The sequence below is a fragment of the Pteronotus mesoamericanus genome, unplaced genomic scaffold, assembly GCF_021234165.1.
Source record: "Pteronotus mesoamericanus isolate MK-2021 breed Mesoamerican mustached bat unplaced genomic scaffold, CSHL_Meso_final contig_73, whole genome shotgun sequence".
Classification (NCBI taxonomy): Eukaryota; Metazoa; Chordata; class Mammalia; order Chiroptera; family Mormoopidae; genus Pteronotus; species Pteronotus mesoamericanus.
In genome coordinates this window covers 31,105,018-31,122,531 of record NW_026555245.1, presented here as the reverse complement: position 1 = coordinate 31,122,531, position 17,514 = coordinate 31,105,018, and the positions used below count along the sequence as shown (strand labels likewise).

Below are 17,514 nucleotides of genomic sequence, written 5' to 3'. Positions count from 1 at the left end.
AGATGTTTTGAGTTTATACTCTGTGCCTGCCATCTTGTAAATAGAGTGATTTAGTTAGATAGTCAGAAATGGAAGATAATGGTAAATTTCCATTTTTATTTTTTCCTTATCTCGTTTTAATTTTGTTTTACAATTGTAATATATTTAATATACTATAAAGTAATTATATATTAGTACTGTAATAGTATATGTAGGTTGTTTGACCGTGATATTCAGCCAATACACAAATGCACCTGTAGTAATTATTTTTATGGCTGGTGTTTTTCTCATTGGTTATGGCATCCATTCAGATTGATTATTGCGTGGCCTTCCCAGTTATTAAAAAGTTTTAATATCACTTGTTTAATTAAGTATAGCAGTGTTGGGCTATGCACTCAATGTTTCATCACTGATCATGAATCTGTTGACTGCTGCTCTGGGAAATGGGGAGCCACTGGAGGATTTGGGGCAAGGGAGTGAAATGATTAGAACTGTGTTAGAATTATCACTGGGGCAGCATCCTGAGGGCTAAGTACACTTTGAAAAAGTTAGAAGAGACTTCACCTCCTGATTAATTTAGGTCTAACCACATAGTTCATAGTTGAGGCGCACATGCCACCATCTTGGTGGGAGACTTATGGAAGGAAAATATGATGGTGTAACTTTTCAAGGGTCAATGAACAGACAAGATACTGTTCAAATTTTGAAAAACAACATTGCATGATACCATATAATGATATAGTTACCAGAAAACAAACTCAGAGACAAAATTGAAGACGTCTTTTGGAATATTTAGAGAAGAAAGGAAAAGTAGATACATTGAGAATGCAGGCATAATATTTAATAATTTGAATAACCTGAATGGCAGAAGCACTGACAATAAGATGCCCAGGCATTGGCCTGTATTTCATACCAGTCTAGTACATATTATCTAAATATTAGTCTGGGGGGAATAAATAATAAATGTGTGTGTATCCTTATGTGTGAGGGTTTTAAAGAATTTTTTAGCTATAAATAGCCTCTACTATGCTCCCTCCCCATTTTTAAGCCATTTATCTTTGTCTTCCTGAGTTAGGAATTCTGTACTCAGGAAGAATTAGGAAATAATCTCCCATCAGTGTTGATGTGTAATCCTCATTTGCAACAAATGGGAATTTAATTCCAATTTTGTCAGTGCAGTGAAATGGCACTGAGAACACCTTCTATTGAAATAGATCGGTGAAGGGATTTAGGAGATAGGTGTATGCTCACGATGGCAAATTTACAATGTCATCATTTTTCTCTGCTTTCAAAAATGATCTCAGAATATCTTGTCATTCACCCTCATTCAATTTTCTGAAAGTTAGCTTTATTTTATTTTTCATGAGATTATCTATGTTTTCTGTCATACATTCAGTTAACACACTCTTAGCTTTTATCTGTGTGACTGCATACCTTTCATAGCAGTCTTCCTTCTCTAAACCAAAATTGAATGAGTGATGAAAGAAAGGAAAGTTGCTTTCAGGAAAAAAATGGAAAGAGTAGAATATGCAGAAAGGCTGAAACAAGTCAGCTCTGAATTGAGGAAATGGTCAGGTCAATAGAAGAAGGAGGAGGATGAGTCTAGAAACTTGAGCATAAAACCAGGAAGTCACACAAGAATGGAAGGGGGAAAAAAAACTTCAGGTAGGGCCTTTTGGGATCTGAAGAACAAGAGAAAGAGAACATTAAATAACTCAGGAAAACTCAGCTGAAAACAAAGAACAAAGACAGGAGGGGACATTTCTTCTGGCAAAGGAGATGGAGATGAAGACCAAGACAAAGCAGCAATGGAGCAAATTACCGTTTTGGATAAGGATGTGTCCTTTCTCTTCCCCATTTCCTTCGTGAAAGAGGGAGGAATGATGTAGCTGGAGGACTGATTCTTAACTATCATACAAAACTAAAGCCCTTTGTGTGTGAGTTTGCCATTTTCTGTTTGGTGGAATTTTATCAGGTGTTAGATGGGGGTTTTTCTTTACTTTTCTTCCAACTCAGTCTTTCGACTCTTTGTGTTAATCATTTTGCCAAGAAGAAGCATATGATTTGGTATTGATTCTCAGTTTTACACCACTTTGCACTTAAACGCAAAAATTTATTTCAACCTTTGAGCAGGTAGAGGAGAGAGAGGAGGGGGTGCCCCTATGTCAATGTGAAAGTTGGGGGCAGAAATTTCAGGAGGTTGTTCCTGAGCTGGTTTAGATGGATCATTTATTAATTCTTATAATAAAGCCAAATTTTATTTTTATTGGCATATCATGTTTCAACTGGCATGAATACCGCTTTTCTTTTGCTAGTGAATGGAGATGCTTTTGGGGTAGGAAAAAATAAAGAATGTGAGTGAAGAAATCCTGGCTTAGCTCAGAGACAGCAGGAGGATTTCTGAGAGTGGGAATAGAAAAGCAATCTATAGACTTTTGCCGATGGACACTCATTAAATGTTAATAGGAACTGCATGTGATGAAAGGCAGACGACTCTGAATTTATCTTGTAACTGTATGTCTACAACTAGAAGTGTGTGAATGAAATCAAGGAAGAGCATTAAAGTTGTTAGGAAGCAGAAACAAGATTCTGTTTACTTGCATATCTTGAGAACACTACCAGCATTTCTGAACTGGAAGCATACGAAAATTGACCTTCCAGCTCAGTGGCAGGTGGAATATGTTAGAAAAGAAATAACTCATATCTGAATAAATTCCCAGGAAAGTTGAGAGCCCCTGACATAGTAGGTATGTAAAACCATGTAGCTGATATTAAGGCCAGTTGCACTTTTGTAACCTCCTTGAATCACTGGAGCGATCAGCCCCTGGTGAGGGAACAAATCACTGGGCTCTGTGTCTTGACAGGGAGTTGCACCTGTGATACCTGAAACCTTACACTTTTGTGTTTAGTCCTGGGTCACTGGAATGCAGGCACTGGATTGAAGCGTTTATTCATAGCAGATTAGGAATATAAATATCTGTGAGGCCTCACTTAGGAAGCTCTTAGAAGATTAATAAAATATTTACAAAATAACCTTTATGATTGCTTCATTTTTTAGATATTTGGCTCTAATTGTATCATAAATCCTCATTCAAGTTGCTTCTCTGTTCTGTGAAGAAAGTTCCATACTTCTGGAGAAGCAGAAACAGATTCCTGCCATACTTTTATTAAAAACAAGAAAGATCCTGGTTTCTCTGCACACACACACATTCTTTTTCTTAGACACACACAGAGCCAACACCCCAAATGACAGTAAACATAAAGATAAAATGATTGATTTTAAAAAGACATCATTGATTCAGTGAATGGAATTCACAGGTAAAGCATTCAGAAAATTCATCTTATTATAAGAATCTTACGTCTGCATGTTTTAACACAGCACCTGTAAACAAGAGACTCATAAGCTGGCCAAAATACAGTTTTTCCAGTAATTTAAAGACTATTGATATAATTTTTTTTAAAAATGTAATCTTTGTCTTTAAGTCTGTTGTCACTTATTATTTACTATTTTATATGCAGTCTTGGTAGATCGCATTGTACAGTCAGATTTTTTGATGCAAGGTCAAGGTTTCAGTTAATCTTTGGATTTATGCTAAAGCTATAACTATTCAGATGAGCAGTCATTTATCGAGTGCCTGCCCTGTGCCTAGAATTAGCTGAGGCCTTTTGTGAGTATTTGTACTTCATTTAACTCAAACCTAATACTAAATAATGATCTTAAAAATAACCCTGAAATGTATTGGTATCAGGTATTGCTATTCTTGTTTCATATCTTGGAAACGAAGGCTCAGAGTGGTCTTACACAACTAGTAAGTAAAGATGTCGTGTTGGAGCACATGCCCATGACTTCATACCCCATACTGCATCTTCTTTTCTTTTGCTTTAATTTTACTTTATTTGATTTTCTGTGATTTGATTTTCTACTCTGTTCATTCTCCCCTTACTTCCATGAAAAGAGCGTCTCAGGATTGTTAGAACCAGAGCATATCCATCCCATCCCCACCATAATCAATGATCTTTTACCGACTTTTCCCTTCATTGTATGCCATTGCTCTTGTTTGTTGCTGCCTTTTTTCTATGATATAACTTGGAGTTGGCCTCCTGATATGTGTTATATAAACTTTAATAAAATATTTATTAGATAATTAAAAATTTTGCCAGAAATCCATATTAAAATGTTCTTCAAGGCTAAAAAATTTTTATCTGGCATAATTCTGCTCTATATAATGGAAATATTTTTACCCTATTTCCTTTCATTTTTTTCTCTCAGCCCTTGCAGAAAGGGGTAATGGAGCTGGCAGCTGTGGCCATAGGATGTCTTTGCCATCTGAGGGGGGGTGTGTGTGTGTGTGTGTGTGTATATATATGAATATATATCAAATATATATTTATATTGGCATATGAAAAATATATGCCCTTGCCACGATTTTTTCTTTTTATCTGTTGATAGGTACAGAAGCTCCAACTTTCCACTTGTCTTACTTGTGATTAATTGGGATGTCTTTGTTCTTCTCTCCAATGTAAAATCTAAAAACCAGCCTCCGTCTTTGCTGAATGTCAGTGCAGCTGCTGTTTGCGTGCTGTTTTCTTTGTTGCTATGTATGTGGGTGCCTCAGGCCCAGGTCCTGAGTCCCCCTTCTCCTGCTGTGTGTTGCTTGTGTTTCTGTGGAGAATGGTAATTTCTTGGATCAGGGACTTTTACGGATAGGTGTGTTCTTCCTTGCTGGCTTGGGGTGATCAAAGACCACCATGCTTCAGTTTGCCCAGATCCTCAAATCCCACCCCTCATCTTCAGTAAAATCCATTGCAGAGAACTTTACCCTAAAGCCACAGAAAACAAATCCAACACCTGTGGCCTGAGAGCCTGGAAACTCCCAGAATGTTGTTTATGAAGTACACTCTCGGTTGGGACTCATAGGAGTTGCTGTGTCTCTTGTTTCTTTTCTAGCTACATGTGAGCATCAGACCTTTTGGTAGAGAGAGAGAAGGTCATGTTATAGAACAGGATCACACATGTCAGGACAAATGCTAATTCATACACTGGATTCTGACTAATATCCTGAGGAAAGGAGGAAATACATGCATATTTTGGCTCCCATTGAACCCTCTAATTGGTGGAGGTTTTTTTCTTAAATAAAGATTTCTGTCTTAATCAGTGTATTATTCACAAGAGGCTGTAGGGTTTCCGCATTTGCCTCACCCTTGTGAAGTGGAAGGAATGTGTTTTCTTTTGCCATATCCCTACTCACCAGGGTTGCTCTTATTAAAACCAGGAACCTAAAAAGAAGGGCAGTGCATGTATTTGTCCCTTGTTCTCCCTTCACCCTGCACTTGAGCTGAAATGCAGTCCCTAACCTTTGTGTGTGTACTGAGTGATGGAGTAATTAAGTGAAGGAATGCACATGAAGCCTTTTCCCTTATTGCTTGGCACATAGTAAGTGCTCAGTGAACAGTAGTTGTTGATTTTTTTGGAGCCAAATTCACATAGCACCTCTGTCTTTAATGCAGATTTATGATAGCCATTTAGTTTGATCTGATGGTTATTTTCTACCTTATCATAGAGCTTTAGACTTAAAGTACTTTAAAAGTACTTTAGACTTCAGAGTGTTGACTTAAAATCAGCATTTTATTTTGTGTACTTTGACTATTTGGTGGATTGGTTTGAAAACAAAATGCTACATTGATTTCCATTTCCTAAATCATTTTATGTTTTAACAGATCGTCATTAAGATGGGTATCATATTTGCAGGCCAAGTACTGACAAACTAGTTTCAGACAATGAATATTTTCTACCCTGATTAAATATAAAATCAAAACTAAGAGATTTGTAGACATCCTCATTGTGATTTTTGTTATTGGAACTGAATGTTTAAAGGGACCGCAAAGGCTGCTTTTCCAGCCTCTGCTGGGCCAGAGGCTTCTTTTGGGGTGGGGGGAGACATTATTTTCGCATTGGAATAAATAATGTTCGATAAGTGAAATGTTTATTTGAATAGGTACTCCTTAAAGAAAATAAAGCCAACGTAGTCCCTTGGCCTCTATGAGTTTTAATCTCATCTATTGTTATTGTACACTATGAGGGCAGGTTTTCTTTTTTTTCCCCCTTAGATACAGTTTACAGTAATGTTTTCTGAACTCAACCTAATGACACTGTAGAAGGCAATAATAAATTATATGCCCCTGTGCTCAAATAAAGACAGACGTTTCCCTGTCTCCTGCCTGTCCACCCATTCCTGGATCAAGTATCAGAGCTGAGCTTGTGGCCATCTTAGAACCACAGTAATTTAGTCCATTATTGTGTGAGATGGCAGTGGAGGTGCAAATCTAAAATAGTGGTGGATCTGACACAGTGTTGGGTGGGTATGCAGAGAACTGTTAACATAGCAGGTCTGAGACTGCCCTCCTTAGAAAGGCATGCATGCAAAGTTGGCCAGTGGCTGTCATCTAGAAACTTGGATTTGGGAGGTAAGTGTTTAGAGTAGCTCACTGTTCTGAATGGTCTGTATTGAGTACTTATTTTCCTTCTGGGAGTCTGGAATTTTGGTTTCAGTACATGCTAGGCAAAGGGCACCCATGTAACCAACCCCTAGTACAAACCATGGGCTGAGTTGCTAATGAGCTTCCCTTGTAGACATCACTTTACATGTGTTGTCACAATTCGATGCTGGATAAATTAAGTGCATCCTCTGTGACCTCTTGGGGTGAGAACTCCTGGAGTATGCTCTTAGTTTCTTACGGACTTTGCTCCATGCTCCTTTTCCCTTTGCTGATTTTGCTGTGTCCTGCAGTGTAGTAAGTTTTAGCTGTGAGTATGATTATAGGCTGAGTCCTGCGAGTCTCACTGATCCTGGGCCTGGTCTTAGCAACTCCTGACACAGTAGTTACAACCTTTCTTGTATAGGATTCCATACACGGAGAAAAAGCAGAAAGTCTGAAAGTATGCCTGAGTAGTTTGCTTTATGGTTACCCCCATTCTCTATCATTTTCTTCCTAAGTACTACTTCATTTTGGTGATGAGTTTAGTGAATATATTTATAATGTAATTAGGTGGGCACTTATGGCACATTCAGATATCAATGTGAATTCATTTATTGTTTTCTATACTCGTTGGAACTGAGGTGTAAAGAAGAGAGAGACTTAACACAATGTATTTTCTGTCTCTCACACACACACACACACACATGCACACATTTTCTCATTGCCTACTATTTCAATAATCAGAAATCAGCACTAATTAGAATTCTTCTCATTGGTGGAATAAAGTGACAATTGACTCTCATTTGGAACTGTTTTATGAGTTAACAAAATAAAATAAAAATTACCCTACAGTTAATTGGGGGGGTGTTATATCACCTTATACCACTTCTCAGATGCTTATTTAAAATACGCCTTTCCTTACTACACCAACAGAGAATTGCTGGAGTATAATAATATCCCTCTTCATTTGAAAGGACTCTTTATTTGTTTCCTCAGTGGGAAAAGAAAAAGAAACAGAAGTTCTGCAAAGCAGAATCATCCAGGAGAACATTTGAGGAGAAAGTTCAAGAAAGAATCTGAATTTGGTAGTGACTATTGCTGTCATCATTGATTCACCTGCCACTGTTGGCCTTATAGTGCTCTCATCTGTCTGCAGGAGTTTACATACACTTTGCCTTTTTGGTCTAGCAGGATAACCTTTATGCTTCTGAGACAATTGAACACAGAGCAAATAGAGCATGTAAATTTATAGACATTGTCTATTTTAGACTTCATGAAAATGCACATCAACAGAGAAGACAGGTGACATGACAAAAATTTATCACTTGCCTTGATAGGTAATTCCATAAAAAAACAAAAAGTGAAATGTTCCTATTTTTTCCATTAATGAAATTTTGAATTTTTATTAAAATAATTCCTTGTTGGTTTTTAAAATATTATCTTTTCTCCTTCAAATAAATGTGATAAGTAAAGAAAAAAGTCCTCCTGGTGATTTAGAAAATCAACACATCGTTGATTTTTTTTAAGAGATAGCTAAAAAAGGTGCCTGGTGTGGTTCACTAATTATCAAAGTTAATACATTTCTAAGACAAGCAAGTCATTTATTTTTATATCCTATGGAACCATTACAGCCACTTTAGAGGTAACAAATAATAGGTACACAAAGTAAAATAAGTGAAAGCCTTTTATATTTTATGGCTTTGACTAGCTGAAAGTCCTTTAATATTTCTTTTTCAATACATTTTATACTCATTTATCAACATTCATTTTCTATGCTTTTTTCTCCCTGTTCTGTGTATTTTATTTTTGCTACACAACCAGAGCTCATATTAAGAATTAAATTGATGTATTCAAACTGGACCATTCTAGTCCCTACTTTCATATACCTATGTATTCAGTTTCTCATTGCCATTTTCGTTTTATCATATCTTCTATAAAAGAGATTTCTCTACCCCTCTTCTCTCTGCCCTGTCTGTTCATACTTACACACCTTAGACTCTGGCCAGTTTCTTACTGTTTCAATTAAATTATTTTAAATGTCCTAATATTTAGTTGTAACATTGAATAATTTATTGTTGGCCATAAGTGGAAATTATTTCTAATCTGTCAAATTTTAAAGGTATATCATATCCCACATTTGCATTTTTGAGCTCCTTTTCTAATACTTAGCTTCTTGTCCCTAAATTTCTTTTTTTCTCTTAGCTTGTTTTCCTGACAGTCACTTTTTCTGTTCTGTCATTTATTTTGCATTTTATAACATTTAAGTATTTGCCCTTATACCTGTAAACAATTCTGTAATAAAATGAACTTAGAAGTGTACCCTAGCCAAGGTCTTAAAATACTGTATCTTGAGAAAAACAAACTTCTCCTTGCATCAGAAAATATTTATATTTTTATTTCTTAAATATATACTATAAAACGTTTTCGAAATCTGCATCTGCAAATTTGACTGCCTAGCCAGACATTGGACAACTTGTGTTTTAGACTCATACTGGCTGTTTTTAGAACTCTAGTAAGCATCTGTCTGAAGAACATAGTTGGATTTACATAAATGGCAAGTGGTCAGAATTTATGCTTAAACCATTTAGCAAAGCAGAGCCATTAAAGTTCAGTTTGGAGGGAGGGTTTGTAGTGAGATGTGATCAGAAGTCCACTCTACGAAAAGCAATTTGGCAGTCAAAATGTGAGTGAGGTGAAAGGTGTAAATGAGAAGAATGAGAAATAATTAAAATAATCCAGTTAGGAAGTAAAGTGGGACCATTACTTAAGCTTGTGAGAATAGGTATAAAGAGACAGGTATGTGACTGGACAATCAACTTAACCATGGGGTAAGTCAAAGGAAACAACTTTCCAGGCCTGGATTTCAGCAAGAGTTGTGGGAAAAGAGAAAGCAGGAGAGGACATTGATGCAGGCTTGGGCTGGAGTAGACAGGCAGGAATGCCTTCTGTGCAAGGCATTTCCGTATACCTCCACATTCACACTGCTGGATTGAATCATCCTGGCTCCAAAAATTACTAACTTTATGACCTTAGGCAAGTTACTCAACTTCGATATACTTCCGTCTCCCCATCTGTAAACTAGGTGTGATAGAAGTATCTCAAAACTGATTTGAGTGTAGATGAATATGGAGTCCTTCTTGGCTCATTGTAAGCAAAGTGTAGGCATTATCATTCTTTATTCCTCAGAGTTCTATCATGTAGTTATTTTTATCTTGTTTTATATATTAGGTAACCAAGGCATGGGACTATATTATTTAAAGCAATCCTTTAGCCTGAAAATAGTATTACAGTAAAAAATAGACTTCCATGCCTTTGTGTGTTTCAGATTTTGTTTTGGTTTTTTGTTTTGTTTTCAAAATTCAGATAATGGTTCTTTTTGAGCAACTAGGTAGTTATTTGTTTGACAGGCAGAGTCCCTGAAGAAACCCTGAGTTGAAGTTTTCCTCATAAAAGAGATGGAGCATATGCAAACAAAAATGAGAAATTGTGGGATTGTGGAAAAACCAGATGAGAATTCAGGAATTGATAAATATACAGTTATTTTCAAAAGATAAAATAAAGGAAGAAAGTATGTGCATACAAACATATTTATAACTGTAGTGGTTTATTATTTCTGTGTCTAATATTAAACTAATTTAATTTATTCACTCCATAGGCATATACAGAACTCCAACCATGTGAGAGACACTGTTGAATTTGCTTTCTAGCTCTTTGTATACTAGGATTTAACTTTGATCCAGAAAATTTTTGACATAAATGTAGTATCATTGTCAAAAGCATTTTCCAAGAGCAATAGATAATTTTCTGGTACTTGCAGAGAAAAAAAAACAGTGAGAACTAAATTAACTATAGTTATATAGATTTTCTCAAACCATGGTTCTCAACTTTTTCTCACCTCCAGCACTCTAGTAATGAATAAGTGGTCTTGGGTAATGACTTCACATTTCTGTTGGACACCTTCTTGATGGTCAGGAGGTGAGTTCAATTCAGGGGAAAATGACTTCTGGTAAGGTTAATGTGAGACTGAAGAGAGTCCCAGTTAATTGGAATATGCTCAAATCCAGGGTGTGAAGTAGATGTTTTCCTTCCTGAATCAGGAATCATTATGCCAGGAGGAAAGGATGGTGTTGTGGGAAAAGCACTAGATTATGTCAGGGGAACTGGGTGGCTCCTTCCAAGTCAGCCATACACATTAACTTCCAAATCTTGGGCAAGATACTTATTTGTTAATTTTCTCATCTGTAAAATAAAAAAAGTGGCACTAGAAGACCTGTACATTGCCTCCCAACTCCTACAGTCATGGTTTAATGAATTCATTCAGTATCAGTTCATCTTGGCAGTAAGGATAGAAAATACAATAATCCTGTAATAAGGAGACATACATGCCAGAGAAATAAAAGCAGATGGCTGAAGGGGCAGGTCATTCCTGCTGGGAGTAGGGACAAGGAAGGTAATTAGATGATAGGGAACATTTCAAGGGAGGGAGGGTTCATTTAAGTTGGGCCTCGAAGGATGAGAATGAATTTGTAAGAAATCCAGGGGTGTTCAGAAGCAGTTGAGATTTTGCTGTACTCTGGATCTTTTATGGCAAGCACCCTTTGTAGCTAGAGCTTTAGACAGCTGGGCAGGAGATGATGTTGGAAAAGTAGTTTGGCTTTATATTGAGGGGACCTCAAATGCCAGGTAAGGGAATTTTTCACTTATTCTGTGTACACTAGGGAACCACTAAAGGTTTGTTAGGAAGGGGAGTGAAATATTCCCAGTCTTGGTTTTTGGAAATTTGATGTAAGTGCATAAAGAGTGGATTAAAATATTTGTTTTCTTAATGGCTATCTTCATCTGTTAACTGATACCCAGATACCATTTGGCATTTATATTGGTACTTCTGGGATTGTCTTTCTTTCTCTAACCAGCACTGACTTCAGAAACTCAAGAAAATATTGTTTGTGCTTTTCTATTTGGAAGTGTCATCAAGAGTTTATCTTCCCTACATGCACATTGTCTCCCCCATTCCCAACCAAGCAGTGGCCATACCATTAGCAAGGTTAAGAAAAAAGGCAATGAAATCCAATATTAGAAGAAAAAGAAAGGTAATGATTTATAAATTCACTTTCCTCTGTTCCATATCCATTGATAGCCTATGCAGTTTTGAAAAATCAGGAAAAATTTTAATTCCTTAATGGTTATCACAGTGATGTCAGTCTTAACTGGGATCTCTGAACTGTGGCCTAACACACAGAAAAGAACATGCGTGGTGCTTTCATTTTTGCCCGCAGCACTTGCTCAGTTGAAGCTGCGTTGACTGAATGCAGGAGAGACACTGAAATCAGTCTTTGGGGACTGGAGGGAGCCCCAGGGGTTGTGCTTAGCATCCATGAGGCCCCTGGGCTAGGCCTGTCAAGTCTGGCTTTCATGTTTTCCTTTCTTTTCACTGCAGCTTTTTCTTCCAGCCTGTTCAGCGACTGCATCAAGAGGTACTGTATGTGCGTGCATGCATGCTTCTAACCAAATAGCTTTATCATCAGTGCTATTAGCCTTCCCTCACAAACTCCTGGCTGTCATAAAGTGATTTGATGTACGCTTTCTACATGCCCAACTAATTGAGAGTTGAAAGCCACCCTTCAGACTGGTGTGGCCTCGTTACTTAACGTTTGTGAGTTACCAGCCACTGCGGTGTCATTTAAGTGGAGGCATTTTGAATATTTCACATTTCAAAATGTTTTTAAGATACTGATTAAATGGCAGTCATCTTAGGAAGCCAGTTGTTTCTTCTTGTTCTCATGCAAATATTTATTTACCTGATAGTCTGTAGAATCATAAATTTTAGGTTAAAAAATTCTTTAAGATTACTTGCAGTTGACCTAATCTCTCTCTCTTTTTCTTTAATTTAAAGATGCCCATATTTTCCTGCTTTCCCTGTAAATTGTATCAGAGCAGATGTAGTCACCCTGATGCTGCAATGGACTAAACAAATTTCATTCATGTAAACATTGTTAAACAATTTGAACCTCAACTTTGGAAAACACTGTTTCTGAACCTGTTTAATAATGTTTAAAAATGCGTCAATGAAATTGGCTTGACCTGTGGCCTTTATTTCATTATCTGTTCTCAATTATGTAGGTTCTGTGTTTTATGTTTGGACTGGCTATAAATAACCAAAAAGAAAAAGAAAAGAAAAAAAGCAGTGATTCCAGCTGAAAAACGTGGCGTATGCGTAACTGATTGAATTTGATTTAGACTTGATAAATCTTGGAAAATACTTCAAAGATGCCGTATCAGCTATTAAAATAATAGTAAATGCATTCAGGAGGTTGAGCTGCATTGCTATTTCAGTTTTCAGCCTTTTTTTTTTTCCCCCTTTTACCTCCATGGCTCTTCACCTTCCACTCACCCCCAGTACCATTGTTGTGACTCCAAATTTGAAACTATCAGCCTTGAAATATAACATAAACATTAAATATGTTTTTACTAATTGTGATCTGCTAAAATCACAATTCAAGCTCTGTGCCAAAGCGCTTTTTTTTAAATTTCAGAAGCAGTATTTAAGTGATGACATGCAGTAATTTGTTCATTCTTCTGTCAGTGTAATTTACAAGGCAATGGCAGATAAACATAGCAATACAAGATTCATTTACGGTGACACAATGGCAGATACACAGAGCAGAACCCTGCCTATGAGATAAAGTGGACTGAGTGACTTATGCAGTAATTAGGGGATAATTGTCATTAACCTCACAAACAGTAGTTTACCCATATTGTTTAAAAGGCTCCAGGATGCATAATGACAAGGTAATCTGTCAAAGCGCTAGGGGGAAATATTAATAAGATTTGTGCAAGCCTGGATAGAAAATATGCAGAAAGCGGCCACATTAAGCTAATTGGTGGATGAATATACACTTGTAAAAGTGCTTCTAATGGCACGTTTGCTGCTCTCCAAATGACTACCATTAATGTGGAGAAGTGGGCTGCTTAGAAAGTCAGGACTGCTGGGACAAGAGGGTATTAGGCATGTAGACGTGATTATTACCTTGTGCTCTATAATGCATGCTTCCTCCCCTTATCCTCCTTTATTTTGAATTTCTGAGTTTTTTGTTATAGTCACATATATTGATTATTTACTCTTATTATTTTGTCTTTATCTATATTTGTTCAGTGAGCCACAAACCTCAAATCATCTCTACTTTGTGGACAAATAAAACATATAATACCTACATTGATAGCTGCTTATAAATATACAGGAACACAAACTGTTAATGCATACATGGATTTATAATCATACATGTGCATGTGCCTTTGCTACAAACACATTTAATCTGAGCAATCAAAGGAAAGTATATCCATCAACAGCCTTGTGTATGTGTTACAAGTAATAATGTGTTGTTCCCTGATGAATGCTAAAGCAGGAAATTAATCTTTGTGTTGTACGGCTATTCTTATACCCAGAGAAGAACAAAGTTAAATTTCCCAATACATCTTTCTGTTCAATCACATACTCAGTCCTCTGTGTGTTTTATGGAATACTCAATCCTTGCTGTTTTATGGAATATTGCTTAGTGTGTGTTCAGTCCCCTTCTACCCCTGCTCCCTCACTTCCTAATGAATATGTTAAAGTTCCTAAGGGTTGTTCAATCAGCTTCAGTTGTGGAGTAATTGAAAGTATAATACGTGGAACAGAATCTTCCATTCAAGCTTTGGAAGCTCTGATGACATACCAGGATTAACAATCTCGGTTGCACAGATAAGACTTCAAAAATTGGAGGTAGTGGCCCTGAATTTGTTCCAAGGTTTTAGCCCTTACCTGATGTGTAAAATTACTTTCATTAGGAAAAAAATTTTTTTGCACTTATTTTTGCTGTTTCTCAGTCTTTATAGGAAAGCACATCATTATGTTTAGAAATGTAAAGGCCCAGCAGGGACCCCCAGATATACAGAGGCTTTCTTCAAATTCAGTGGCAGAAACTCGGTTATGGACAGAGAGGTAAACTAGAAAATGTAGACCTCAAAGCAAACATGTCAGGAAGGGCTCTGGTGAATTTTGTTTATTGCAAAGCAAGCAGATTTATAAGTGTCCTAGGACTTGAGCTTATCTTTATGTCTGAGGGTAGGAGAAAACAAGACCACTTGCAGGGACCATCCTTCTCTTTCCTCTTGTTTCTAGTGTTTTCTCTGAGGATTTCAAACTGTACCTTCGTGGTCCTGGCCCACAAAATGATTTATTCTCTGCCATCTCGGCTGTGACCATCTCCAAGTGAATAACTTGTGTGTGCTTAAAGGGTTTAATTGAGGGGAGGGCCTTATATACAAGCACTGCAAGGCGGGAGAGAGTGGACTGCAAAGGCAGCTAGAACACTACAGATATTTATTTATATAGCTTTATGGAGGTATAACATTTACTTTGGAATGGTTGAGCCACAAGTTGCAGAATATTCACAAACTCTACTGATTTGATTCCAGGGGGTTCCAAGGACTCTTGGGGACTTTCTTGAGCAGTGTCCCTCGTCTGCAACAATGTTTTTACTTGAACTGATTGTCGAATTGACCAGGAATAAAAATTAATCCAGAAGAGTTAGGACATCTAATCCTGTCACTGGTAAGAAGCCCCAGCCAGAAATGTCAAGGAAGGCATCCAGAATATAGGATAATACACCTGCTCTTGCATAAGGGCATGCTTTCAGTCAAAAAGCATGAATTATGAAAAAAGTTAGTTATGCAAGTTGATTAAAAAGGGAAAATATTAGTCTACCGTATAAAACATTTTAATTAAGATGATTTGTGGTTCCAGATTCTAGGCTTAGATAGTCCAATGGAGTTTTAGAGTCAAGTAGCAGATTTTGGTTTAGTAAGGCTTAGAAAGGTTAGCAAGGCTCTCGTCTTTACACCAGAGAAAGCCAAAGCTGGCTATTGGTGATTCAGAATTCACACAGACGATTATCAGTTAATGAAACCAAGACTAGAATTTAGCTGCCATTCACTTACATTCTTTATTTTCCTCTAAGGTGAATATGTGTCAGTTATGTTAAGCATAATAAAAATTGTAACTTAAATATGCAAATTCTGTGTTAGCCTATAGGTATAGAGGTGAATATTTTATGCTTAAGTTAAGGACTACAGGTAATTTTATATTAAAGGTTAGTATGCTAGGAATATCTGCTGGACTTCAGATTTTCTATTTTGAAACTTAAATGATTTTGAGATACTATTATTAAATATTGAAATGTACCATATCTTTAAAAGATTCTCAGGTTTAATTCAGGATTGAGCCAGCAATTTGAAAAATACTTTTGAATCTTTGAAGTGCAGTTCCAGACATTGCAGAGAATAATTTACTCCTCAGGATTTCTTTTTATATGACAAAGAAAGGCACCTGCTTTATTTATTTGCAATCAAATGCCCATATAAGAAATGCATATGGCTGGTTTTAAGCTAGACAAGCTAAAATTCCTGGGTACAGAGAAGCAATCCTGACAGGCCTTTAATAGAGCTTAGCTGGAGCTTCTGTGATTAAATATGTTGTAACCCCTGAGTGATCTATCGTAATCACATTTTTACAGTAAAAACGCTGTACAGACTGTTATTAAGGGAAAAAGTGATAGTCTTCTGAATTATATATTCTTATCTGGTCCATAACCAAGAACACTGTATAACAAAGTGAATTTTTAATTGAAAGTCAAACAACATGTTTTAAGAATCACAGGAACAATTTAAAACTTGTGCCCTGGCACTTTGATTAGACAGGTGATCATGATGGAAGGGTATATTGTTCACTTTATCGATTTTTTTATTTTAAAAGATACCTTTTTCACTGTGAAAATACTTTTAAATATGGATTAGGAAAAAAATAAGAAATTTATATATTGAAAAATAAATCAAAGCAGGTACCTTAAAGTCACATAAAATTATCCTGTTGCATTTTTCTACTGCTACCCACATCATTCAAGTGCCATGTTCTTCAAACTTAGTTTCACCCAAAGAGAGACATTCCTTAACTTTGTACTTTTTTGCAAGTAATTTGATATGCCTTACCTCATTACACCACCATTCTCCATGGTCAAACATTTTGAAAGTTATAATAAGGCAGATTATAGTATAATGAGATAAATCTAGAGTGGTAGTCTGTCCATGTGCTTGTTTGAGTACATGCACATATTGTGATAAGTAACTCTTTCAAAGTTGATCCTTATGTGCAAACAATATTTATATAGAAAGAGAAGACTTCTATATTAGTATGTTAGCTAACAAGGATTAATGAGGTTTTCATCTTGACAGAAAAGTCATTCATGCAAAGTTTTCCAAGAGCTCCACCATTTTAACCAATAGGGAATATCCCTGTAGTGTTCATTTCTTCTTTTTGGGAAAAAGGAAGGAATTGGAAAGATACCTCAAATAAAGATTTTTATAGTCAGGACATGCTGAATTTAGCAACATCCTCTGTAATCACAGAAAACCAATATATATACCTTGTTCTGATGTTTGCATGCTTATTTCATGATGCCAGTACAGGGTCGTAGACAAGAACAGAATATCTGTTTCCCGAAAGGGCTGTTCACATGGACAAATGTTAATAAATAAAGTCCTTGTTAATAAATAAATAAAGTCTTGGTTTTCATGTGGAAGTTTTTTTCTCTCAGTGCCACACCCTAATAATTCTTTCTCATGGGATACCTCTGTCCTAGAGTGAAGAAATAAACAAGGGTTGTGACTGGTCAGCATAGCATTTGGAAGGTGACGTGATGCTTTTAAGAAATTCTACAAAATACAGATTTCCAGAAATTTACAGAAATTGAATAGAGTTTTCATTACCCAAAACAAATGTTGACTTTTTTTATCAAGTATAATTTGAACTATTTGGTGCACCTATGATATAAATAAGTATATTTCACTCTGCCTCCAGATATTACAATTCTTTCAGCTGGCCTTCTGGAAACATTATCTTGGAATACTGGGAAAAGCACAGTCACGTACAAGAACTCTGTGTGAATATGAATGGTATAATTTTGTTTACTTATAAAACCGAACTGCTCTTATGTATATTGTATATGCTAGGGGTACATTTTTTTC

General features: G+C 36.4%; 1 protein-coding gene across 2 annotated transcripts in view; it reads left to right on the top strand.

Annotated features, from left to right (window-relative positions):
- The window catches only part of BNC2 (basonuclin zinc finger protein 2), a 410,152-nt gene that overhangs the window by 366,573 nt on the left and 26,065 nt on the right, over positions 1-17,514 (top strand). The window contains exon 2 of one of the 2 annotated variants that reach the window (XM_054583185.1): positions 11,894-11,930. The exons of the other annotated variant lie outside the window; for it this stretch is intronic. Within the exon in view, the coding sequence (XP_054439160.1) occupies positions 11,894-11,930 (37 nt within the window). The remainder of the gene's footprint in view (positions 1-11,893; positions 11,931-17,514) is intronic. 2 annotated transcript variants of the gene reach the window in all.